The sequence below is a fragment of the Pogonomyrmex barbatus genome, unplaced genomic scaffold, assembly GCF_055798465.1.
Source record: "Pogonomyrmex barbatus isolate J1 unplaced genomic scaffold, ASM5579846v1 scaffold7, whole genome shotgun sequence".
NCBI lineage: Eukaryota > Metazoa > Arthropoda > Insecta > Hymenoptera > Formicidae > Pogonomyrmex > Pogonomyrmex barbatus.
The window spans coordinates 4,968,442-4,995,064 of record NW_028297171.1 but is presented as its reverse complement, the minus strand read 5'-3'; the positions used below and the strand labels follow the sequence as shown (position 1 = coordinate 4,995,064).

The 26,623-nt window shown below is 44.1% G+C and overlaps 2 protein-coding genes across 2 annotated transcripts in view; one reads left to right on the top strand and one right to left on the bottom strand.

Annotated features, from left to right (window-relative positions):
- LOC105427321 (uncharacterized) overlaps positions 1–26,623 on the top strand; it is a 345,326-nt gene that overhangs the window by 64,408 nt on the left and 254,295 nt on the right. The window lies entirely within an intron of this gene.
- The window catches only part of LOC148934944 (uncharacterized), a 38,482-nt gene that overhangs the window by 11,691 nt on the left and 168 nt on the right, over positions 1–26,623 (bottom strand). The window contains exons 2-3 of the mRNA XM_089083303.1: positions 24,459–24,559; positions 10,898–11,059 (exon numbers count right to left, since the gene is read on the bottom strand). Of these exons, the coding sequence (XP_088939429.1) occupies positions 10,898–11,059; positions 24,459–24,559 (263 nt within the window). The remainder of the gene's footprint in view (positions 1–10,897; positions 11,060–24,458; positions 24,560–26,623) is intronic.

The window sequence follows — 26,623 nt, the reverse complement described above, 5'->3', positions numbered from 1 at the left end:
GCCGAAAACGAGCACAAGTTATTAAATGTCAGCAAATTGCGAACTATACTTCTTCTTGTCATTCTTTCTTGTTTTTCTTCTTTTTATAAGAGTTATGGATTAATTTTTCATTAGATGACCAAACAGACTAAAAAATTTAGAGACTAAGATAAATCAATATAGACATAAAAATACTTACAAAAGACATTAGAATTAAAAAAAAAAAACTGAATATAAAAAATGAATAAGTTCGTTATACTAAAATACTTGTGTATGTAATAAAGTGTCGAGCTAGCAATTATTTATTGCAGGTTATATTTTAATTTCATTAATTTAACGCGATACAAAAACTTTTAGTATTTCATATGTTTGATAAACGATTGTGAGGATAAATAATTATTACGGGGATAAAGAGATAATCTGCTAATATTCTAGTTGAAAGAAGTAAAAATCGATCAGAAGTATGCAACTAATAATTATTAAAATGATTCTAAACGTTCTCGCGTGACCGTTGCTCGTGAGACACGCTCGAGAAAAATCTGTGACGTGCCGGGGAGGGGGGGGGGGAGACGTGAGGGCGTCTTGGAATTCGGGATATGTCCGACGGAAGCACGCATCAAGAACGGGCAAACTCCCGCGCTCTTGGTATCTCCGACTCGATTGGTATGTGTCGAGAATGTCCACCGGGTGACGTTTTAACGCCCTGTCACTCCGTCCGGGCCTCGCGTGCCGAAGTATCCCTTCGGGACATTCCTCCGTTTGCGAGAGTTTCCCGGCCTTCGAAGATTCGAGAGAACGGATACCCGATCATAGTTTGCTCGACTGAAGCCGCATCCGGGTTAAGTTGCACGACTTAACTTCCGGATGGTAAACTTGTTACAATGTTGCGTTACTTGTTACACAGACCAATTGTTGAAAACTTTCCTCTCCGCGCATCGTGTCGCGTGTTTCTGTAAGTTTAGGAAAAAAGAAAAAAAAAAACGAAAGAATAAATGAGAGCAGAATGGAAATATTATTTCTTTTCTTTTTGCCATTTCAGTCTACAGTTCGGGCAACCGAAGTAGATCATACCGGATGCGACGTACGCTACTTTAAAGGAGCTCTCGCGTCCTCTTACCGCATAACGCGTTGCAGCCGCGCGGCGCGCGCGTGAGACCTTTCACACCGTCGTAACGACAGACAATAACTCGCGGAGTATATCAATTCTAATTGACCGGCGCGCTAATAAATCAGTCGGAGCGATAAACATTGCCGTCCGCTTTCATTTAGCGCGAAAATTACGGGCGAGCACGTGCTATTTATATGAGGGCCTGGCGATCAATCTCGCCGATAGGCGTAAAGGTGTCCGTTCTTTCTCTCTCTCTTTTTCTTTCTATCTCCCTCTCTCTTTTTCCCTTAGCGTTGCGCATAAAATTCGCGGTCACCTTTCCGCGCAATCTTGATTCTCCGCCGGCGAGCCACATGTGTATATGCGTGTGTAAAGTGGCCGAAAAAAGTAATTGAGGATAAGAACTAAGGAAAAACGGTAGATAGCTCGTAAATGGGGATGAAGAGGATCGTGAGACTTCGCGTGCACCGCGATCATCCCTCGTCTCACACGGAGAATTTATGCTCGTCGTCCCTACTGCCGTCCTAACTAGTCCACCCACTTACTTACCCACAGACCTGAGAACTTGCGGGGTCAAGCCGGGGACGGGGCCGCCCTTAAAATATCACCTATCCACTCCACGTCCGCTTTTATCGTGACCGCGACTTGCCTCCCTTGTCTTTTTCTTTGCTTGGAACGGGCAACTTGCAATCGGCAAAAAGAAGATTTGCATATCTACATCACGAGTTTTGTCCATGATAAATGAGGATATTGAAGTACGCGAGGAGTTATAAATCGAAATGCAAATAACGAATCGGAAATGTTGCTTATGAGTCGCAGTTTCTGCGATTGTTTTGGGAGAAAATTTTTATAATAACTTATAATACTATTATTAAATATATTATATTATTTTTTTCCCCTATCTAGCTTCGTTTTGCGAACGCATAATGAAGAAAGATATAATAAAAATTAATTAAAGAAAAATTTATTCTGAGGATAACTTTATAAATATTGATATCTATTTTGATGATAAATATACAAACAATATATAAATAACAATCATATGTATATTTTATGATTATCAATATGTATCTATCGTTACTCTTTTTCTGATCAAACTATCTTTGAAGTTATTCTTAAACCATGTTAGAAACTGTTAGTGATCCCTATCTCAAGATTAGCCTTTAGACGATATGCACGCGCGAACAGTGGCTTAGAAAGCGAGGGTTCCGATAGATTTATGATCATCCAGGGACACAGAGGAACATACAAATCGGAAAACAGCGTACATCCCTCTGCTGTACATCCCTCGAAACATCATTGCAAGATCGATAATTTTATGTCAGCTAAAACGAGTTTACGGGAAGACTTCTCAAAGCAGATATAAAAATCTTAAGTGACAAGTATTATTGTATTTATCATATGCAAATCATAAATAACTTATGCAATTAAATAAATGAATAATAAAAAGAAAATTATGACAGACTCTAATTTAGATGATACAGAATTGTTAAACTTAATTATTTAAAATTTAATTAAATTAAACATTTTTATTTATGACAAATTGTAATGTACTAAATTCCTTTTAAAATTTATTATCATTTTTATTGAAATTCTTTATTATGCTCTCTATTTCGTGTTTAAATTAAACACATCCGACCGAGAGTCGATTTCGCGCGCTTAATTAATTAAAACCTTTCCTATTACGTTGCATGCACGCGGTGTCCTGTAAAAGAAGCCGTGGTTCCTCGCAGCCATTTATACCCCCCCTCTAATATCGTGTAGGTGCTTTAACCGAATAGCTCGTATTACGGGGCCCTTAACGGTCGGCCATTATACGCGCCCCTCCGGTTTAACGAACCGCAAATGCGTTGTTTTAACGACGTCATTAATATTTAACCAAATATCTGGCCGCTGTCTTGCATGACCCACGGCCGTGCGGTCACGAAGACGGCGGAGGCCGTTATAACGCCGCTATGCGATTTACTTAATTTGTACAAGTGGACTTTACCTGAAATTACGATTTACATTTCATCAGCGAATTATGTAGATCGAGATCGTGTCCCGTTCGTGTACGTTCGAGCAATTCGCTATAATTTAGCTATTAGTTGCATAGGACCTTGGGGATTTAAAACGTTTCATGTTTTGAATTACGTAATGGCCTGCGTGTCGTGAAAAGTATACACGCGCGCGGTGTAGCGTGGCAGAGAATCGCGGTATTACAATTGCTTTCGCGTATTACAATTGCTCGAAGAACTCCCTGGGATTTCGAGGAAAAGCTCTTTCCTCGGCCACACCGAGGAAATCTTGGATAGTCGATACACTCTCGCATTTCTCCGCCTCTCTTCGTCCGATAAAGGAATTTGGTCGAAAGTCGCAGCTCTTAGCTGGGTCCCTTAATTGCGCCTATTTATGCCCCTTTGCTTCCGTTTGGTCGAAAAGAAATACGTGACATGTTTATATAAAGAAACAGAAAGAGAGACGAGAGCGCGCGTCGGAGCGGAGACAAGGGGAACGGGCACCACTAATGCCCTGTGCCCTCAATCAACCTATCGCTCTTCTGTATCTCTCCCGTCTCTCTTTTTCGTGCACGCACACAGCATCCCTCTCTCTATCCGACTCTTCCTTTTCTCATTCGCGATGGCAGCCCCTGCATCTCAGAAACGTATTGATCTTTGGGGGCGCTTTGATCTACCAAAGGGTCTATCCCTCGACCACCCGTACTCACCCCGATCTATCCTTCATTCCCTCCCACCCACGACACGCACACAAGCGCCCCGAGTCCGAGTTCGCTCTGACACGTCCGGCATCTAAGTTTATCAGGGAAAGTTCCTTTCCTCGCTTCAGCTCCGCGACAGTGCTGGCAGCGTAATTAGAAAAATGAGTTAGTGCTCGAAGCGCGTTAGTTAACGAAGCTCGGCCACGTAGGATAGACAGAAAAATCCGGCTGAACTTGCAAGCGGAGAGTTGTACGGAGAGTTATGTTTCCGCAGAACTTGCGAAGCTCGAGGTATCTCGAGTAATTCATGTCTCGTGCAATATTTGACTGAAATTTCAAACGCGAGCGACTTTCGGTTTGACTAGTTTTTGAGATATCATAAAAATCACATAAACGGAGACTGTGAATAAATTGTGAATAAATATATGAGACAGCAAGAAAAGTTAAATTTTCGAAATCACACTCTTCCTGAAAGATTGTTATTAAAATATATACAAAAGTTCTTGGTTTTATAATATATACAGTTTAATTTCACAGCAACATAAAATTTATTTTAACGTATCGCCGATCCTCCGATAATTTGTAACCACAGCAGCAATTGCGCCACCCTCTCGAAAAAAGGACGATTCCAAGTAATTTAAGCGGGATCGCACGAGTCTATACATCACGACGTTTCGGTGTGAGAATATTTAGGGAGCTAATTGCCGATATATTTTATTAGAACTGCGCGGGCACAATTCCATCGTCTCCCGTAAATTCCTCTTTTGCCGGATGTCTCTGCATTCTAACTTCCGCCAAACTCCAGGCCGCCGATCCCTCGCTCATCTCGTGTTTCTAATTAAGCGCGTTGGCATTTATCTGCCAAAAATTCGGAATAACGATAATACCGGGGAAGTACTGTTCTAATCTTTGTTTCGCTGAAAGGCGTTAAAGAGAGTAATTCAAATTGTGATTCGCTAATTTAATTTTTTACATCTGTTATAGCCACGTTAATTTTATTTCAATTTTCCTTTAGCTACATGTATATACATATACGTATTTGATATCTTAATTTATATAATCATTTGTATAAAAAATGCATCATTATAATCACTATATTTGAGCAGATTTTTTGCGACAATTTACATTATCAGGATGCTAAGTTATATAAAGATATTAGGTTAAAATTCAAGATATCATTCAGAGTGTCAGATCTAGATATGACGATTTTCTCGTTTTTGTCCAAGAAATGTGATCGCTATTAATTTCAGGGCTGAAGATTTCACGAGCGACTAGATACGTCCCTAAAAGACAGACAGCAGCTGGAGGAGATTTGCCGCGTTCGTGACGGACATTAGTAACTCTTTTTCGGGATACCACAGCGCCACTTTTCCTTTTCTTCTATCTTTATACAATCGTCGTAACGATCGCCTCTCTCCGAATCCTTCTAGAGGAAGCGCCGAGAATTGTTTTCGTGTTGAGTCCCACGGAAATCAGTCAGGGACGCTACCCGAGGAAAATTTTCTTCGCAATTATATCCAATTATGTATCACCAGGAGATTTGCTGCCGCCAATTATACCGACCACGAATAGGTAGTTAACCCGCCGGTAAATATTTCTAAAGCCGCACGCATCTTTAATTAAGGTCCACGCCAGCAGAAAACACGAAACTTAGGGTTGACTTGATAGCTCTATGATTTTCGTATTGAGTAAGAGCCGTATTAAAAGGCTCGAGTTTTATCAAAAAAATGCGTTTTATACATTTTTAAGTAAATCTTTAAGTTTCAAAAACTTTATAACATTTTTTGAAGAAATTAATGTATTATATTATTATAATATTATAATAAATATTATTTAAATAAATCTTTGAGTTTCAGAAAAAATTCGTAACATTTTTTGGAAAAATTAATACATACACTGAGAAAAAAATGCTGTTGAATGAACAGCATAGTCTAATTGGAAATAATTTTGTTAATTCAGTGACATTATTAGTGAAACAGTATATCATGCTCTTGTTTTAATAATCAAGATCTTCGTTTCATTAATAATGTCATTGAATTAATAAAATTATTTCCAATTAGACTAATGCTGTTGATTCAACAGCATTTTTTTCTCAGTGTAATATCGACAGAATGGACATAATAACTTTAACACGGATTTTATTGAACCTATGATTTTTTTATTGCAACATGTGATAATTAAGTTTAAAGGCGCTCTTCACGGTTTAAGACTTGCCTGATCAGTGGAACTGACTGGGTTTCGTTATTATCTCGATAATTAAACTTTGCAAGACTCGACGACACAGCCGCAGGGGAAGCTCTTAAGTTTGCGTTTGTAGCAGCTAAATGCGTTTGACAACGGAAGCTCGTGTCTCCCCTTGTCGCTTGCTTCAGCCTCGAGGCATATATTCCAAGACCAACGCGATGAGATAATCATGACAACATTAGCTTAAGAAACATCCACTCACTAATTCTATTATCGCTATTCAATTTTAAGATATTTCCAATTTTTATATAATGCGGGCGATTACTTTTTTGTAATTTTATTTCAATAGAATAATAATTATTTCAATAGAAATAATTTGTGGTAAATATTAGAAACTTAAATATAAATGTACATTTAATAAAAATAAGTTTTTTATGAATCAATTTACAAATAACACAATTGATACAAAAATAAATGCATTATTATTATAAATTATAAGAAAAGCATAGGAACAGAATATAATGCAAATTGCGAACAAATGTTTATTTACATCAGTCAATTATGTTGTTAAAACAATTCGTGACTGCTCGTTATCACGGTCGATGCAAAACATGGTTTTCACAGTACAGATTCTCATGGGAAATTCGTGGCAAATAAAAGAAAACCTGACAACAACTGACCCTTGGCTCGTTGACGTGGGCTAGCGTTTGGCCCTAATATTAATTTAATAACGTCAAACGCGGACAATTGACAGGCAATAACAGCCGAGCAATCAGACGATGTCCGTTCAGTGTAGTTAGGAACCCTTCCGCTACGTGTCAGGTAGGAAAAGGACCGAAAAAGTCGATCGAAGAAGTGGAAGAGAGATAGAGAGAAACACGAAGAAAAGCCTAGCAACCCTTTCACAAATGTCACTCGGGGCACCAAGTGCCTTCGCTATAATACAATGGTAGTTGTTGTTCTTGTTGATTTCATCGCACGTTCACGACCCTTCGGGAATCGAGAAGGGGTTCGAGCGACATAAGGATTTAAGGGACGGCCACACAGACGCGCCTATTATTTCTGAGAAGCCTATGGACTCCATAGGATTCCGAGGGTGATCTTGGCTCGTTCACGAACCCTATTGCAAACAGAAAAACGCGACTCGCACGTCGATTCCTTGCCTTCCTGGCCTGTTTCTTCTAGGTTGCCATTTTACTCTTGAATGAGCAAGCTATTGTTGTAACACACGCACATTTTCATGATGCACCATCGACGTAACAAAAATATATTTCTAAATTCTTAATTTTAATTTTAGTTAAATTTGGAGACACATCGTTTTTAAAAGAAATTTTAGAAGGCACGTTTTTATTTCTTGTTAATAGTTTAATTAAATTTGTTTAATAATTAAGATTTTTATTTAATTGATAAGACTGTACTAAATTAAAAAATAAAACTTTTAACTTTAAAATTCTAACCAATAAGTAAAGTTTATAACAAAGTTTTATTATTTATTATTTAATCATGTAGGAAGTTTGTTAAGAATCTTTCATTTTTAATCATTTAAAGTCACAAGACAACTTTCAGCGTTTAAGAAAAAAAAAATCAATGTAAGCATATTGTCATTGAGAAATTGATTTAGAAGCGTCTGTCTTCCTCGCGAGCAAAACGCTTTTAAAAAGCGGCGCGACATAAATCAGTCGGGCGGACGCGCGATTCGATGGAAAAAATAGGCTCGCGGGACTCGAGAGGGACCGTCGTTCTGGCGACGGTATATAAATATTTAAAGTCCCGAATTAAGACGAGATGATAAAGCGCTTCCGAGCGAGCGCGACCGGCTTCTGGCTACTATCAGAAGCAACGGGCGCTCTTCTGGCGCGACTTAAGACACCCTAATACTCCGCTATCTGACCTCCTCGCGTGTTCGTTCTCCATCTCTCTTTCTCTTCCTCTCCCTCTCTCTCTCTCTCTCTCTCTCTCTCTCTCTCTCTCTCTTCATCTCCTCTCCCTCGTGTCCTACCGTTCGACCGATTCGTGCGAGCGGTCTCTTCTCGAGGGCTGTCAATCTCGAGTGACGGTACGAGAACCGCTGGCCCCCGAACGGGGGATTGGATGGAACGTCGCTTCTCGAAACGACTGCCGGACGTCTCCTGACGTCAACGGCGACGGCCTCCGATGAGAGTGCCGTGCAAGGAACGCGCGATCCACGATCGAAGGCGTTTCGCGCTCGCGTGATTATACGAGGAATTTTATTCGCGTGCCGAGGTCACCGTGATTCTGACCCTCCTCTCCGACAAGGAAAGAGCGTGTCGGCTGTGGCATTTCAGATTGTTGTATCATAGCGCGATAATAAGAGAGATACAATTTTCGATGAGGCGATAACATCGGACTGTGATTTTTTTTTTTTTCTTTCGCAAGATCCGCACACACCCGGTTACATTGAGCACGCCGTTACATTGAGAATTTAGACGTATGAATTATGCCGGTAAATGTAATTACGCAATTATTTACCTGTCACGCGCCGACAAGCAGGTTCGGTCTTTAAGCCGACCGTCAGCTTTGCAACATATTACACACCGAACGTCGCTCGCGCATCGCGAGTAAATGCTCTGACGGGGAACAGTCGTTCTGGTTTATTTATCGGACCGTTGCGCAATTACCAAGAGCGCATTTAATTTAAAAGACGTAGGGAGCGACGTGGCCTATCCGACCGCCGAGAGTAGTCTCTCTCTCGTGATTTGTTTATTGTAAGATTCCGCGCGCGAAAAAAAGACGGCGAGAGGGCGAGGGGAGGAGAGGTGAAGGAAAACGTGAAAAATTGGCGTGCTCGTCGGTGTACAGCCCTGAAGTCGCTGAAGAACTCGCAGACACGCGTCAGGCTTGCGACCGCGTACAGGCGATAACGTATGTGCGTCGTGGCTCCTCTCCTCGTCTCTCTCTCTCTCTCTCTCTCTCTCTCTCTCTCTCTCTCTCTCTCTCTCTCTCTCTCTTTCTCTCGCCTCTTCTTCCTTCGCTTCGGTCGACCAGAAATATCCTACAACCGTAGATAGACGGTTAGCGCGACCCGACTGTTGGTCTCGCGAAATTATCGGCCACTTCTCGCGCACGCCGCGAAGACGAGGAGCGCACATGGTACCTCTGCAAAGTCAACCGGCCGATCAGTCGGCTTTCACGCCGAGGATATTATTACGCTCGGCCCACAGAGTTTCCGCCGTGCCTCGGAAACGGGAACGCAGCCTGCGAAAATGTCCAGCACACCGTCCATCCATGTCCATCGCGAGCGTGTCGCTCGGGGCAGCTTCCATTAACATCGATTATAGCCGCGGTTTAACTTCCTTTCTCTATCTGTTACATTATAATTAACTCTACGATGTAAGCGGCAGCGAGAAATTACTAACCGGTCTTCTCTGGCTCTTGGTACCGACTTTTAGTACCACGCAAGACGCTCCTTGCTTCCTACATTGATATGACATCAAACAAACGAAGAAGACGTCGAAAAATAATTAAAAATAGAGAGAGAGAGAGAGAGAGAGAGAGAGAGAGAGAGAGAGAGAGAGAGAGAGCGATTTTTAATCGAATATCACGATTTTTAAGTTATTTGATATTTTATATAACACATAATTTATTATAATACTACTATTTTGTAGTACATGAGGACGCAATAATGGTACGAATTTATAGAGAAAGTGTACGCGGAAATATTTATTCCCATGCATGCCTGCAAGCTTCTCCATCAGTACTGTAAATTGCATTTCCTTCAAAAATTCGTCGAAGAGAGTAGTTAAGCAATTACGCTTCTAGCATTCTTTTATTTCTGATTGACATAGACCGAATAGACACGAGCTAAATTATAATCCATATTTATGGACTTTCGAATTAGAGTGTTCACGAGGAGGGCGTGACAAAAAGCAAACTGAGCATAGCGTGATGCAATCCGCATTCACGAAACTAGTAGCAGCAAAACGATGTGCTCGTACGAGGTGCAATTCTGTAATCGTAACCCTTCGAGGAAACTTCCTGTTGAAGATAGGTATGAATATTTCCTTGTGTTCGACGAAGACAGCAAAATTCACTGAATAAAGTGGTTAAACGATTATTGATCGTTACGTTGGGTTCTTTCTTTACGATCAACAGTTTATTGCAGAATTGAGTGTATTTCTTTTTGCCCGTCCCTGAATTATGCAGCAAGAAGAGATAGATAGATGAAAATGCAACGATAAACAATTGCAAATACGATCGCAAATGCGTTGAACGGCATTAACATCTTTGGGTAATGTCGATAGAGTATTAATAGATACGTATGCACCGTTTAAACGTAGAATTTCTACTCCTATATTTATCATCTACGTGAGAATCTTCGAGATCGATAAATTCAAGTACAATATTAATACGAACAGCAAAACGGCTGAAAATAACAGGATCCGCATGGAAATTATTCTTCCTGGTTTTATGTCTGCAGACTGCTCGAATTATATACGCGAATATCGACAAAGACGATATCAGAATCTCTAGAGAAGAGCCACACGTTGATCATCGCGATCGATCGTCCGTCTTATACGCTGCCCTTCAATCGACGACAGCAGATTCATCTCGGGTAGGCGTAGCACGGAGCCGGGCGTGCCGGCAGCGTCTATTTACCTACATACCCGAGACCCAGAAAGCGAGAAGAAGAGACGGGATATCAGAGTGGAGCACCTACAGGCACCTATCGCGGAGGAGAGACGGGGGCTCGCAATAGCGAGCCTTGAAGGAGAGAACGGCGCGGCGTCGTCCACGTAGAGCAGGTAGCAGCACGGCGAGATCGTTGGAGCCGCAATCCAGTAGGACGTGCCTTGATGCGCCGTGGTGGCTCGCGATACGTGCGCGAAGATGCTACTTCTTCCGTGCGGCTACCCGGCCGAGCCGAGGGGTAATGCTCGGGCATCGGCCACTGCACGCGGCGAATCTACATCGAGAGCACACCGCCGCCGCCGCCGCCGCCGCCGCCGCCGCCGCCGTCGCCACCGCCGCTGCCGTCGCCGCCACCGCGGCCCCGAGATAATTTGCCCTCCAGAAAATAACAGGGTGGCGTAGGGACGCCGACTGGAACGACGTGCACCGTACCTTCGTACCTTCGTACATAGGTAGTAGGTACTCTTACATACTCTTACATACTCTTCGGAGAGAAAGAGATGTGAAGAAAGATGATGGAAAAGAGAGAGAGAGAGAGAGAGGGGGGGAAGAAAGGAGTGAGCAAAGAGGATCGAAAGAAGCGAAGCCGAGTTTATCCTATATATGGCATCGACCTTCGGAGAACCACGTTGATTCGACGCGTACGAATCGTTTCCGATTCTCCCTAGTCGGATTCAAGTTACGCTTGTTTCGCTCGACTATCGGAAAGTGGTGCGTTCGCTCTTGCGATGAGAATGACGCTGCGAGGAGCAAGGTGGGGAAAGGGTTATTTCTTGACTCGCGCGCAAAGAAACCGGGTGGAAGGTCACGAGCGAGGGGGGAAAAGCGAGGACTTTCGGATTACTAATAATGACGGCAGCAGCGCAACGGCTTTGTTACATTGTGAGGAAGCAACAAAAGACTTTTGATTCCTGATTCTATAGCCGAGGGGGTGATTACGATTGCGAGGCAGATGTCACGTGAGATTAGAGCGCGGGAAAAATGGGAGAAGCTACCGGGAACGAAGACACCCGTGGTTAACAATTGACAGGTAGTCATCAGTTATCAACGAGTATCCCTGTGTCATCGTCACTGATGGCGCTGCCTGATTGGCAGATGTCAATTTTGTCTAACGCATCTTCGGCCGCGATGAGGCTGATTTTTCAGGCGCTTTCCGTCGTTTTACTCGTAACTCTTCCGCGATTCTCCGCATGCCTGTTTCTCGTTTTTCTGACTGTGCTAATTTTAGGCGACGCGCGCGGCCTTACGGGGAGAACGAAGGAACAAAGAGCGATCGTAGATTAACGTGGTCGTGCGATGATCGACGTCCATTAGTATTATTCCGGTGGTGGTAGGCGCGACTCGCGATCCTTGTCATCGTCACTAATTGTCGTGCGGCGGACGATCCTGCCGGCACATCTGCCGGCGATCAAAAGTCTCCCCGTCGATGACGGCGATGAGTCCTACGGCGGCTCTGACGGAGCTGATTCTTTTGTGAACGCCAACAAAACCGTCGAACTTATTTGAATATACGTAACGTGCATTCGCGCTCCCTTTGTCTACGTTCATTTTCTTCATACGTAAATATCATATATTTCAACTCGGAGATTCTTTACGTCCCAACTACCTCTTACTATTTCAGTTCTTTTCCAATCTTGTTTATGCAAATGCTTTTTTTTATTAATCATCGTCTCGCATCTACCGCAATATCAACGGCCATCAACGAATAAAATTATCATACTTGTCATTCCGTCGGAAATGTCATCCGAAGAAGAGAATCTGATGAGAGAAAAAGAGTAACGACCTCGCTCGCACGTTAGATGACACTAAGCTACCAGTGATCATTAGCCTTTCGCAATTTACGATGGTATTCTCCGAGCCGGCGGAAAAACTAGTGAAGCGGGCGAGCGAGGGAATGTCGGAGACGGGGTCCTTCTATTCCTTCTGTGCGTGCGCGCCACTAACGAGAACAACGAACTTTCCTCTCCTCTCCCATCGTATCCTCTCATTCGTCTCTTCGGAGTATCTACAATCTCCTCCTGCCTCGGCTCACTCGCTCGCGCTTCCACCGTCCCGCTCGCGCACCCCCATCACGCCGAGAGAGAGAGAGAGAGAGAGAGAGAGAGAGAGAGAGAGAGAGAGACTGCCGTGGAGTCATTCGTTACGAGGCCGCGAACAAGAGCAATAAACGTGTCGGAGTGCAGTAACGGGTGATACGTACGACGTGGACCCGCGGCCCCCACGACCTTCGCTTTATAGGTCTACTTCGGCACGACCCCCCCGAGACTCGATTTGTCAACTCGTTAGTGGAACTCGTTTAACCCCGGGGCCACGTTCCGGGACCACGGGCGCTGACCGACTCTCTTTCTCTTTCTCTCTCCTCTATCTCTCTCCAGTCCCCCTTTTTCCATCCCGCTATCCTTGTCCTGTCTTTCTCTTACGGTTCCCCGCGCCCCGAATTCCCCGAAGCTCCGATTCCAGTGTGGTCCTTCCATGTCGTTGAATACGCTTCTCTCTTCGAGCGAGCACGCTTCCCCGTGTCGTTCGAGAATGTTAGCGGCCGTACAGCCGTACAGGGGGTAGGGAAAAGGGGAGAGTCGGTAGGAGGACGGGGAGAGAGTGCTCTAGTTATAACGGCCCTGGCACGGGGTGCCGCGGTGACGGATGTCGGACCGTACCCCATTACACGGGATAGAGAGCCATTGGTCACTCCGGCCGAACGTACCTCAAATTGACGAATGGTAATGAGTTCACCTTGTTAAGCGACTACGCGGCCAAGTACGGCCTTCTCTCCCCATCCCTCCGTCGCCCGTTTCTCCGTCGAGCTCCTCTTCCTCTCTTCCAGGATCGTTTCTGCGGAAATTAAACCTCGATATCCGCACGGAGTGAATGCACCTGTACGGTGACGGTGTGAAATGCGGGGCCGCGAGGACGATTCATCCTCGATGCCGGAATTAAGGGAATGCGGTGCGAGCTCTCGATATCGCGGAAATGACTCCGCCACGGAAATACGAAGCATTCCGCGAACGGAGGAAGAGCCCGGGCATTTGTTACATCTTGGCTCTATCGAGTCTAATTTTCTCGCTCGCCTTTACGGATGGAATGATATCGGAATTTTACTGGCAACGTTGTTTTGGTTATTTCTTTAATTTTTTCTATCATCTGGATTATTTATTTTTTTTTCGATATATTCTTTTTTTTTAAATTGAAGCGAAATTGTTTAATATCTTTTTCAAAGAATTTTGACTTTTTAGATTTACTCAATACAACACTTAGAAAAAGAACAATTCTTCCGCATCAATCTGATACATATAAATATAACATTTACTATATTTATTTTTACATTATTGTTACATATGTTTTGAGAAAACATCTACTGTAGGGGAAAACGCGTAGAATCATGCAGATCGATCGTGTCCAAGAAGTTTCCGCGAGCTCGCGTCGGCGCGCTTCGACGCGGATACCTCGCGGGTAAGCTGCCTATCGTATTTCAAGTTGTTATACTGAAATTGCTAGTTTCATTGACGCGATGCGTCCGACTGCGAAGGACATTGCGCTCGTCCCTGTATGTTCGTTATGCATCCGTCAACCGAGGTAGAGGTGCGGTGCACGCCGCGAGAGGCGATAAATTATCAAGCCGAGCGGGGAGAGAGAAGGAGGAGGATTCGCGGTGCGCGAGGATCGATACCTTTAAAAGCGCACGCCGCCTTAACCGAAGGATCCCCATGCGGACCGGCCCGGGTCCGCAATACCTAACGGAGTTTATTCGACATTGTTGAATGGCGGCAGTTGTAAAAATGATAACGGATGACCCGTGAGGCCGGGGGAACTCCCGGATAATGAAGTACGGTCAGTACGGTCTGGCCCTCTTGCCGAATGCCATGGGCATTCTACCTAGAAGCGGCATTCCCCTCTGGACGATGTCGACTCGGATTTACGTCGCGCCTCTAGCGCACGTCACTTCCCGCCGTTTAGACCGGCTTCAGCCTCCGTACGATCTCGTCCCGCGGTAAAGAAAACGGTTTTAGGATCGCTCCGATATATTTCCGGACAAGATTGGAAAATAACTGAAAAAGAATACAAGCCGAGCACGTGTTAATAAATTGAAAGAAATAGCCATTACTTTAAAGCAGAATTTTAAGTGCTAGATATCTATGAATAAATATGAAATATCTTGAATTTATTTCATAGAGAGTAATGACTATGATTTCTTTTATTTCGTTTAAAAAAAAAAAAATGCATTTTCCATCAGATTATCAGATTTATTAATTGATACTGTGACTTTAACAAAATGTTTAAAAATAGACTCGCGTCGCTCGTGTGCAAAATGAAGTGTTCGCGTGAATAATTTTTGCTACGCTATACGAAGTTACCGATGCGATCTCCTTCCTGAGCTTGCGGTACCGCCAAACCTTCCGGTCTTTTGATCAAAAGATTTCGCGCGCGTTTATGACCGAGTGATTTATGATCGTGATGCCGAGCGATGCGCGTTCCCGTCTTGAGCGAGCGTGATGCACGTGTCGAATCGTGCGACCTTCCGACAGTGGCGGCCATAACAGGCGGCATAACGAAGACGCAATTAGACGATGAGAGTAATTGCGAGTAATTGGCGATTAAATTTTATAGCGCGGTCTTATTGAATAAGTTGTTGCGAAATCCGTTTCGTCGTAAAAGCTGTGCCCAATTGATACGCAGAGAGCATTCGTGCCCAAGACATTTCCTGTGTTTTTTGTCGAGACGGGACTGTCTCATTACAAAATCATACATATACATCATTGAAATCGGTACGTCACGCCATCATTTTGCCGTGTGTGTATATTTCACTTCTGTGTATATTTCAATCGCGTCTTGGCCTGTCATTATGTCTCGTGTGCTGCCACGTCTCTATAACTACCCGCACGCTATAATTGCCACGCTTCTAGTAATTATAAGGGCTTCTTACGGCGGGCGGAGGGAGTCAAGAAAGTGCGATTCTTTTCGTGAATTATTTACTCCCACGAAGGAATAAATGTCCTCGTCTGTGTAATCGCCGAGTGGTTTATGGGCCGCAGTAACCCCGAACGTCGAAGATCGATGCCTGGGGGAAACGTTCGACGGGGTCTAGGATAGGTCGGTGCGAGACGAAGCGATACGCACCGCGAGCTCCATAAAATTTCTCGCTATTACCGGGGAAAAGGCACAACGTAGTCTGTAATTAGCACTTGACGATGCATTAGTACCGCGCCCGTCTTTCTCTCCCCCCTTGAGAACGCCCTTGCAATAAACTCGGAATGACCGACCGTCCACTGTTAGTTACGACGAATCGCAGATCGAGGATAGGAGAATCGAACCGCGATCCTTCCGCAGGCAGAACCCAATTTTATTTTTCCGCTATTGTTCAATCGCGAACTTTACGAGGTCGCTTTTACGTAAGGCTTTTCCGGAACAGAAAATAGTAATTACTAGAATCAGATATTTGAAACGTAAAAGAGCCTTATCTTTGATCTCATTCTCTGTAATTATTTTTATAAAATAGTTAAACGCCATTTAAAAAATAATATATTAGAAAAGGAGTCGCAATTCTTTTGTTTGAAAACGTTACTCGTCCGTATATGTCTATCCAAAGTTTCGAAAAATAATAACACTCACAAAGAGACACGAAGAAAACATTTGAATGCTCAAGCTGTTAAAATATTTCACTTCAAAGCTTTTATTTACGGATTCTTGATCGAATAATTAATTTTAAGTATACATGCATAAAATAATAAATTACATGCGTGTATTTTAAGTCGGAAAAATATGTTTATCCCGCATATTTATTGAGATATTACATCTTTGACCAAAAATATGGATTAAATTATCACACAAATAACCAATTAATATTATTTTTCGCCTCGCGGAAGTCAATTGGAAGCTCGTGTGAATATTCCTACGGCCGACAGCTGCGGAGACGCGTATAAAAATCGATCGCTCCTCCGGCAACTCCTCCGAGAGAAATCCTGTCAAATAGCCGCGCTCGGCTCGCGGTACGTGCCAATTTGCGCCCGTATTGTATACGGCTTTCACCTCTCCGCATCGCGCGACGCTCCAACGCCGCGTTCTCCCCTCCTCGCCGCCGCCGCGGAAAAAGAGTCCGAGCCGCGAGTATTACGTGCGAATGCCGCGGCGGCTTTCCGCGCACGGTATCAATTTCTCAAACGAATCGCGGGGCCACTCGCGCGGCCTCGCTTTACCAGGTAGCGCGTAATTCTCGGGTATACACAACCACAACCACAACCGCCGACCCTGGCGGAATCTTCTCTCCGAACGCGCGGCGTCGGAGGCGCGAAAGTTGTGCGATCGTCCGTCTATCGTTCCGTTCACCATCTCGCGCTCGTTGCGATTTCGTTGCATTTCGCCGGAATAGAATTTTCGCCGTCTTTGGAGTGTCCTCAGAAACCTTTTCGATAGTTTTTTTTTCAAAAGCTAAATTGCCAAGCGAGATGGCCAAGTTCCAAAAGAGTTCAAGAGGAACGATCCTCCTCTCCTCTGGCTTTACGTCGGGGAAATTTTTTTTTTTTCGTGTAAATCTCGCGGAATGAAATTCAAGGTTGGGTGTGTATATCTATCAGTTTAGATAGATGGTTTTTTTTTTTTTGAAACTGGTTTGGATTCTGCGGTGTTAAATACACAAAATAGCGAAACTACCGAAAAAATTGTGGCGCACGCGTTAATCGTTACTCCGAGTATTTATCCAAAGGGATTTTTTTTATTACGTAGAAGCCATGTAAACAGAGAGAACGAATAAATCATGAGTTTCATATAACTAATTCCTGTAACTTTATCAAATAGACTACAAATTGACAAAAAATGAAAATAAAAGTTACATTTTGATGAAATCCCGATTGCGATTAAGATTTTCTCTCGATTAACGTCTCCGCGTATCGCGTTGTGATCTCGACGTCGCTATCTTCAAGTTCTGGAAGACAACGTGGGAGGCGCGAGTTGTCGACGGCTATTTGTCATTGCACACTGCCGTCTAGGGGTCCATTGTTAGTCACGAATGTGGCGTGCCAATCATTCGTCAATGACACCCGACGGCATCGCATGAAGGATGATAGAATTAAAATTGCGAGAGAAGTGCGCTCTCGAAATAAATGATGATCCAATTGCCACCTACGTTATAGTCAACGGATAAGAGTAACACGCTAAACCGGCGTTCTCGTGCACAGTTCCGTTTTCAACAGTGTGAAAAAAGAACGTATACGAAAGAGTACAATCACTAGCGTGAACTTAAACGGATCAATCAATGCCCGTTCTTATCCACCGATTCTACACATTCGCAGCGAGCGCATACGCTCTCTTTTCCCTCTCGCGAAATTTAAAGGGAAGATCTCCCTAGCCCTTAACGGCCGCAATTGCTTGAAGGCCGGTGGCACGAGAGGGATAATTTTCAGGCACGGCACACGTAAGCCAACAAGGACGAGGCGATAGAGGACGATGAGAGTCGATAGTGCACGGTAGGCATTTCTCGCTGGAGAAGAGAGCCGCGCGAACCGAGGACGCTGAAAATTGCAGCACGAAGAGGCGGCACGAAGTCGCTCCGTCGTCCCTCGTCGTCCTCCCTCATCGTCGTCGTGCCGTTGCGCTTTGCGTTACGTTGGTGTGGATTCGCTCGCGCGCGCGCGCGCGATAGCTCGGATGCCGCGAGCCGATATACCCGCGGGTACTCGATACAAGCGTGAACGTGAGCGTGAATGTGAGCGTCGGCAATCGTGTATCTCGAGTCCCTTCGTGTCTCGGTGGCCGGTCGCTCCGGTGCATACGCACGCAGAACACACACACGCGCGCGCGCACACACACATGTACACACCCGCACACACGAGCGCGCATATGACCGGTGCATTTCTTTCACGCTGTGGGCGCGGCCGATCTCGCTCGACCGAGGAGAGGCCGAGAGGTCGTCCGCGGAGCCGGCCGCTGGGAACCGGCGATTGTCGCTTGTGCTTCGAGGAGCACGCACTCTCGAGCCCCCTGTCCCCCCTTGCCGCCGACGTTGCCGCTGGTATATTCTGCAACCTACGATTACCGGGCGATTTTCAGATCGGTAGCGGCGCGGCCGTCCGGTCGACCGGTCGGCCGCGCCAGCGATTTTTTCGCACGTCGCACGATCGTCTTCCCGCCACCCGTGCTTTCCTCGAGACACGTTTCGGAGAAACGTCTATAAGCGCGAGCTGCCGTCGGCATGGTGCTCGGTAGTGTCGTTACGGCGATCAGTTTGCCCGTCGTGTTTCTCTCCGCGTGCTGACGGCTATTATTGCGTAGTTTCTACGTTTCCGAGAGGACGTTTCAAATAGATAATTATGCGCCCGCGAGCGCATTACACATTATGGACCTAGGGATCGAATAATCGACGGATAATATTAAGAGAAATATAGCGAGGAAATGTGTGTATACATTTTTACGATGTGGACGCAGATTGTTATAAATTTAGATTTTGTAATAAAGATAGATTCACATAAGATTCCTTTTTTTCAAATCGATATTAAAATATCGTGCACTTTTGTGTACAAATATTTTAATATCGATTTATCTTTATACTTTCGAATATTTTTACACTTTCTCTTAACAAACAGGTTAAATATACAATTACACTTATTATTAATTGAGAAGCTCTATGGTGACTATATTCGCCATCGATGTCGATGAGAATGTCGAGGCGTGGAAGATTCAGGGTCGATGATGAAACGATTCGGTGGTGGGGTCGTGTATCAATCGGATCTCGAGGTTGCGTGCTTGAGGTCACGGAGATGGATGGGAATAAGGCGATTGCCCCTCCCACAAAAAACGAGCAAAATCGAAGCAGGTGCAATTGCCGTTCGCGAGGTGGAGGAATCGTCGAAACAATTATAGAGCCAGGCGGGACGGGGTGTGCAGTATGCAATTCTGTCCGGGGCTACCGTACTTGTAATTGCTTCGGAAGCAATAACGTATACCGAAAAAATTCGGTTGGAGGCCATGGGCTAGATATAGCGTGATATATAGCGTGACATGTACAATATACACTCACGTGTATATATTTTTTAATTGTCAATATGCGTAAAACAGGATTTATCGAGATTACGTGATATATATTTTTTTGTTTATACATTATATTTGTATTATACATTAAAATTAAACGTGATCTAATGCTCTGAACAAAGTTTTGAAGATTTACTTATAATTTATTATACATTGTAATTTATTACATTTAATCAATTAGCTAATGAATAACAAGTGTTTCGTTTTAAATTTATCAATGCGATCTAATTATCACACATGATTGTTTGTGAACACATTATTTCACGTTATTTACCTTTTGTAATTTTGGAAAAGTGAGTCTTGTTTTATGCAAATTTTATTTAACATGAAATGGTGAACACAGTCCTCTGACTTCAAATGTCTCCGTCTAAGCTTTCTCGTTTCACACAACTGACTTTTCACTGAGCGTCGAGAGAACACCCGAGGGAATTCTCCGTCGTGAACGTCCATTCGTGACGACATCAGGGATAATTCCACATCTAGAAAAGTAACGATTCCCGCGAAGCGAGCCATAAAATATCCCACAGTTTTATCGAAAGCTACGAAGAGCCGCGCATTGCTGCCTGTCATGGCAATATAAATTTGTCGAGCGTGCTGCGATCGGACCGCGGTCTCTCTCGGCGCACGATCGTGCCCGTGAGTTCCAGTCTCCCTGGCTCTCTCTCTCTCTCTCTCTCTCTTTCTCTCTCTCTCTCTCTCTCTCTCTCTCTCCCCCCCTTTCCCTCATTCTTTCTTTCTCGTTTTGGTCATTATCCTTTTATTACCATCCTCGCGCGCGTTATTTAGAGAAGCGATCCTTGGGAGCGCGCGATCCGACCGATTACTCGACTGGAAATTTGCTCGTATGCGAGCGGTGCATCATCGTACTCGTCGCGATGCATTTCTTAAATAAAGCAACATTCGAACGTGCGCACCCATCCTGTACTCTGTCGCTATCGACTGATTTACGATTACGAGCGATCGGGCTAGAAGACTGTCGTAACGGCACACGTATCTTTTTTACTGCTCCTCGCGCGTTCAATTCGGGATGAAGGGATTTCGGGCTACCAGCTTCCGGAGATTCCACCGAACGAAAGCATCGTGCGTCAAATATCGCTACGAGATTCTCCTTCATTTAATACATTTAATTCTAAGAGATTCTAGATTTTTTTCCGCCAGCAAATTCTCTTTTAGGCTTTTTCTTCAACATTTTTAATTATGTCTCTATTTTGCTGTAATAAAAATTTTATTTTAATTTCAAATTTACTTGGCAACGTTTCTAACATTGTAAGCTTCTTAAAGTGAAACGAGAGTTATGCAATTTTTTTCTAAGGAAAAGTAAGTCTGTTTAAAGCGGATAAAGAATTTATCTACATTACCATTAGAAACAGATTTAATGTTACGAGATAAGGGCATTGAGACACGTTACATGAAACGGACAGTCCCTCGTAGAATTCTGAACAGGTCGGTTTAGATCCCGTTAAATAAGTGAAAGAGAGGTGCACGCGTAATGTCGGCGGAATGCGGAATGTATCGATCGACGGGCGAGTCGTTGCGATGGTTGCTTCTACTTTGCCACTAGCCAGTAGTGGCAAAGGGCTTATGGTCTCTCTCTCTCTCTCTCTCTCTCTCTCTCTCTCTCTCTCTCTCTCTCTCTCTCCCCCTTTCTTCCTCTTTTTCTCCCCGAGTTTTCATAGCCGCGGTCGAGAGACGTGCAATGCAAAGAATCTAGAAATCTCGTATAGAATACGAATGTAGATTACGGAGCGTGTCGATGATCGTCAGCAACTCCTGGACTCCCGGACGGTGGGAAAATAGGCGAGAATGAGACGCGGGATGGATCCTCGTTCGGACTGCTATCGCGCCTGCCACCGTACAATTAACGAGGCCACCATTATCGCGGATGTTTTGCGACTTCGAAAATTAGATGTATCTCGTAAGGCCGCCTTTCGAATCGACGGAGCACGGATTGTACGTTGGATTGTACGTTTCCCTCTTTTATGCGCCATGTGCGGAGACGAAAATACTCTCCCGAGAACTTCCGGTTTCACTCTCTCGTGCGTCGAGATATCCGCACGCTTTTGGATAGCCGGTGAATCAATCTGGGTTGCTCTTAAGAGGGTCCATGCCTCGAGTGGCACCGTGATAGCAATTACTGCCGAGAATACACATCTCAGTGTGTCAATCTAGGAATATGTGTGGATGCAAACCATATAAAATTATAATACATATTCGTTACTATTGTTTTTGATTTTAGATTATTTATATATTTAGACTAATTATATATTGAGTCATCTTTATTTAGTGGCTTATTAAAGTCTATAATAATCTTTATCTGTTACTCTTTTTATTCAATAGCAAAAATTTTTTTGCAGAAAGATTTCAAGTGTAATAAAAAACAGTTTATCTACTGATATGAAAATATTTACATAAAAAAAAATAGAGTTTTGCACAGAAAATAGTTAGAGGCGCGTGAACTTGACGCGTCATATTTTTTACTTTTTTTGAAAAGATAATTTTGTTCGGTAATCTCACGCGTTAATATCTTAATAGTTTTATAAAAGAGAAAATTTATTAAATTTATTAAAGAGATAAAGTTATCATTATTTCCCACGATTTTATAACGATTCTTAAATTTATCCTTCATATTCCAGCGCATTAATTATCCCAAGTAACTTATTATGCATATTATAATTATCTTGATTACTCTTATTATTCAAATCGCATCGCTTTCGCGTGTCGGAAACTGTCGCTCTCATTCAGCCAGAAACAAGCGAGTCTTCTATTCCTACGAATACCGTTAGCACGCTCGATTGTTATCCCTGCTCGATGCCGATCTCTTTTCTTTCGAACTCGCGCGAGCCCTTCTTTCCTCTCCCGCTCTATTCGTCCATTATCTCGCGGTGTATACGAACGCGTTCTCATTAATCGCCGCGCATTAACATCCGTATTTAATGGCTGTCGTTACCCCGGTGCTGCACCGCACGCCTGATGAGAACCAGTTAAATAATCAAACGTCACGTCGCGCTCGAGCGAACCGCGCGGCATTGCGAAGAAAGTACCGTAATTATCGTAATGCGTGCGCTTTAAATGCGCCGCGCCGCACCGCGTTGCATTGCGTTGCGTTGCGTTGCGTTGCGTTGCGTTGCATCGCGTCCGTGATTTACGTAGCGCGCGGACCAGGCACGCGGAAATATTTTTTTTACGCTTGATCCTACAGGTTACACTTCTGTTTCACTCGCACGATTTCACAATACGCATGCCCCGCCTGAGATCCTACTTAGACATTAATCACGGAGTGAAAAGTAAAACTTGATCATAGAAAAAATTAGTCTGTAACATCAAAAAAACCATCGACGAAGAATTCGATATAAACTTTCACGCAAATGGAGTGAGAGGATCTCGAGATGTAAAATCGAAATAATTAAATTTCTATCAATCGACCGAGTAATAAATATTACATTTTATTTATCGCGTTATTGAAATACCTGAAAAATGAGCAAGAAAACTTATGAGCTATGGTGATAGCACAATTAGCATACGCAGGTGAGATCTAATGGTAGTCTTTCCACACGCGCGTTCACACAGGCGTCGCCGGTGATCATCGCAATTAAAAAATTAACCGCGAGCTGGAGAAAATGAAGGTAGAATGCGCGCGCGTCGTATATACGTGCGTGCGTGCGTGCTTGCGTACGTGCGTGCGTGCGTGCGCCGAGTGCCGGTAATTATTTCGACGGAATCGGCTCTGACGGGCTTAATGGCTGTGTGAGTCGGTCTCAGAGTACCGGCAATTAATCACTATTCATTAGGAAGGCGAGCCGGAAGCACCGACGAGGAAAACGAAATTACTCGCCGCGTGTCTTCCTCGTGAATCTTTCCCGTTCCAGGAAGATGATGGGGTTATGACGTGGCCGGTAATCGCTGGTACACCACGGGGAAGAACAATCGCCATAATCGAAACCGCCGCGCTATCATTCTGCAGTCAGTCTGTGAAACGAGTAAAAGAAAGAAACTCTGGTATATCTGAATCTTCAATATTATGCTATTTGATTGTTTATATGGATGGAACTATATAAAATATATACATATATATGAATATTTTTTTATTTTTTTTTGTACAGTATATTTTTTTAAACATTTGAAAACACTGTAAGCAAAATTGCATATATACATGTTTTATTTGCGATATACGCCGTGATTTCTCGCATTAGGTACAATTAATATTTCAATAGATCAAGTTTGTTTGCAAAGATAATCAATCCAAGAAAGATTGGCTTCCTTATCGGCGATCCTTGGCGTCGATCGGGAAGCTTCTTGTCCCGCAAAGTGCCATGGTTTCCCTAAGGCTTTGGGTTACATCCTGCGTAAGACTAAGGGGCTCCGGCGACCCTTCTTCCGACCGCTTTAAACAATTTTAAGGCTCATTTCCCCTCTTAAAGCGAATATCCCGCGCGGTCCTCCGCCGGATAAAATCGGAGCGAGGCGGAGAAACGGAAGCGTGAGAGAGATAGGCGAGGACTAGAAGGGAGAAGGGGACGACGCGAGCGGAAGCGCCGCGAGGTATCAGCCAGTCAGTCCAATCCCTCGGTGAAAACTGGATGGTAACCCCTCGTATTTACCAATTACCTAAGTAATCTGCGGTGGCCAGGCTCTGTCTCCGTCCTCACGATCCCGTGGTACTCTCCTTCTGCGGTCTCCGACTCCGATTCCTCAGGTTAGCCCACGGCAAGATAGCATTCCCGCGCTGAACAGCGAGGCCTCCGCTGACAAACGCGAGACATTACGCCGCTCCTGGACCTTAAGCGACGAGTAATTATACGCCCACGACGCTGCGTAACCTACGGACACCCAACGGCAAGAGATTGCCCCTTAGACGTAAGGACCGAACCCGGTATAATCTCTAGTTGAAATCGAACTTTGATGCCGTAATTCAATATCTCTATCTGTAACACGAAACACATAGTATTTTGAACATTGTTTAAACAATTGCGAGATAGTATTGTAATAACGAACGATCATCGATTGAACTCGGTACTTTGCTGAAATTTGTGAAAATAGAGAAGTTCGTAATCCAAAAAGAAAATTTCGGCGAAGTTTTGTTTGTGTGAAATTTCCTTATATAAATTCTTATGAATGATAATGATATATAATATATAATGATATATAATGATGAAATGATATACGAGAATCAATCCTAGAAATATATTTCGCAAAAGTGTACGTTCTGTTAACGGTTGGCTGCTAATCAAGATGTTAGACGTGATGATGCCGACTTTACTGCGGCCTGCAGTTTCACGCAGCGAAACTACGGTACTCGATAGACGGTACTCCCCACGGAGTTCGATACACGAACGCACGGATTAGTCGATCTGGAAATTAATTTCCTCCGCGCGTCCAGGTACATCTCTTCAGAGGTTATCCGCGTGAAACGACGATCTCCCTCGGCAGACCTCGCGCGATCACGAGGTCACCATGGGTCGTCGCGAATTTCGCCTTCGCAGAATCCGCCGCGCGAATAAATCGCAGGGTCTCTCCATCTCTTTCTCTCGAATATGAAAAAAAGTGACTACGAAACCTAGAGAGTCCGAATGAGCTCCATTACGATAAGTGCCCGACAGGCACGAAAGGCATAAATCTGAGACGAGTCGGAAAGATACATTTCCTCCTCCTATGGCGATAAGAAACGCGGATACACACCGAACGGCATAATTCTACTTAATTGGTACCTCTCGGCACAGAGGTTACTTTGCTTCGAATTTCAGTCCCTGCTCGTGACTTCTTTTTCAAACAGCTGTATGCAACGAATATACGTTCGTGTGGCGAACTTTCAGGTTTGGAGCATCGTGTACCTTTCCGGCACAAGTAAAAGCCGATCCGCTTTTATGATCTCTATTAAATCCGACACGTAAATGTATGATAAATCGAGAATAAATTCTGGCGTTAATAGTAGCTCCATGTTTTACAAATTTTGTAAAGCGAGACCCTTTCTCTAAAGCTTTTATTTTTTTTATAATTTCTACTTTCTATATTTGTAAATAAAATATAAAGTATTTTTTTATTAAAAAATAATGTCGCAAAATGTGTGATATGTTTTTACACATACATACATACACACACACACACACACACACACACACACACACACACACACACACACATTTATGTATTAATAATTATCTGCGATATAAATTTCCTAGAATAAAAGATTGTAATACTGTTATTAAAGAAGGACTAAAGTATCCAGCCATGGATTACGTGTAATATCCCGAGATCATCACGAAGTCACTGCGAATTGCGTCGAGGAAACCCTCTTTGAGGAATCCTTTAAGGATGGATGCATAGCTTCCGTGTGGAGCCAGGGCGGAAACGGAGGAGCGTTATGGCAGCTAACGCGGATGGGAAGAGCGCGCGTGGATGGGCAGATGCATGCGGCGAGATCCACGTGAGAGATCCTAAGCGCCTCTCGCAGAAAAAGATCTCGCGTAACCCTTCGGGGTCGGCACGGGGAGTCCTTCTCGTGGACGTGTGAGAGGCATAAGATGGCCGCTACCGCCGCCACCGGGTCGCGTGATTATTGCGTAATCAATGCTAATTATCGTGCCATGCCATGCTATCGCGGTACGCTTTTCGTAGGAGTGAATCGCCGCGTTCTGTGTATATACCCAGGCATAGAAAGAGCGGCAGGAAGACGAGGAGGAGGAAGAGGTGGAGGAAGAGCAGGAAGAGAGAAGCGGGAGGGACGGAGATCGAGCGTTGAAGACGGAGCGAGAACGGCGGTGTTGTGGGTTAGCGTACACGCGCGAAAGAGACATAATGGCACTCTTGCAATCTGCATACATTACACGCGCGTGCGCGCGCGCGCACGCTCGCGCTCGTTTCTCTCTTCGCTTCGTGTCTCGTGAGGAATCACTGTGGAGCTTCGTTCTCGTTCTCTCTTCGTTTTGCGTTTTCTTCTCCTCTCCTCGTTCCCCTCACTCGAGCTCCTACCTTCTCGCTCCCGATGGTGT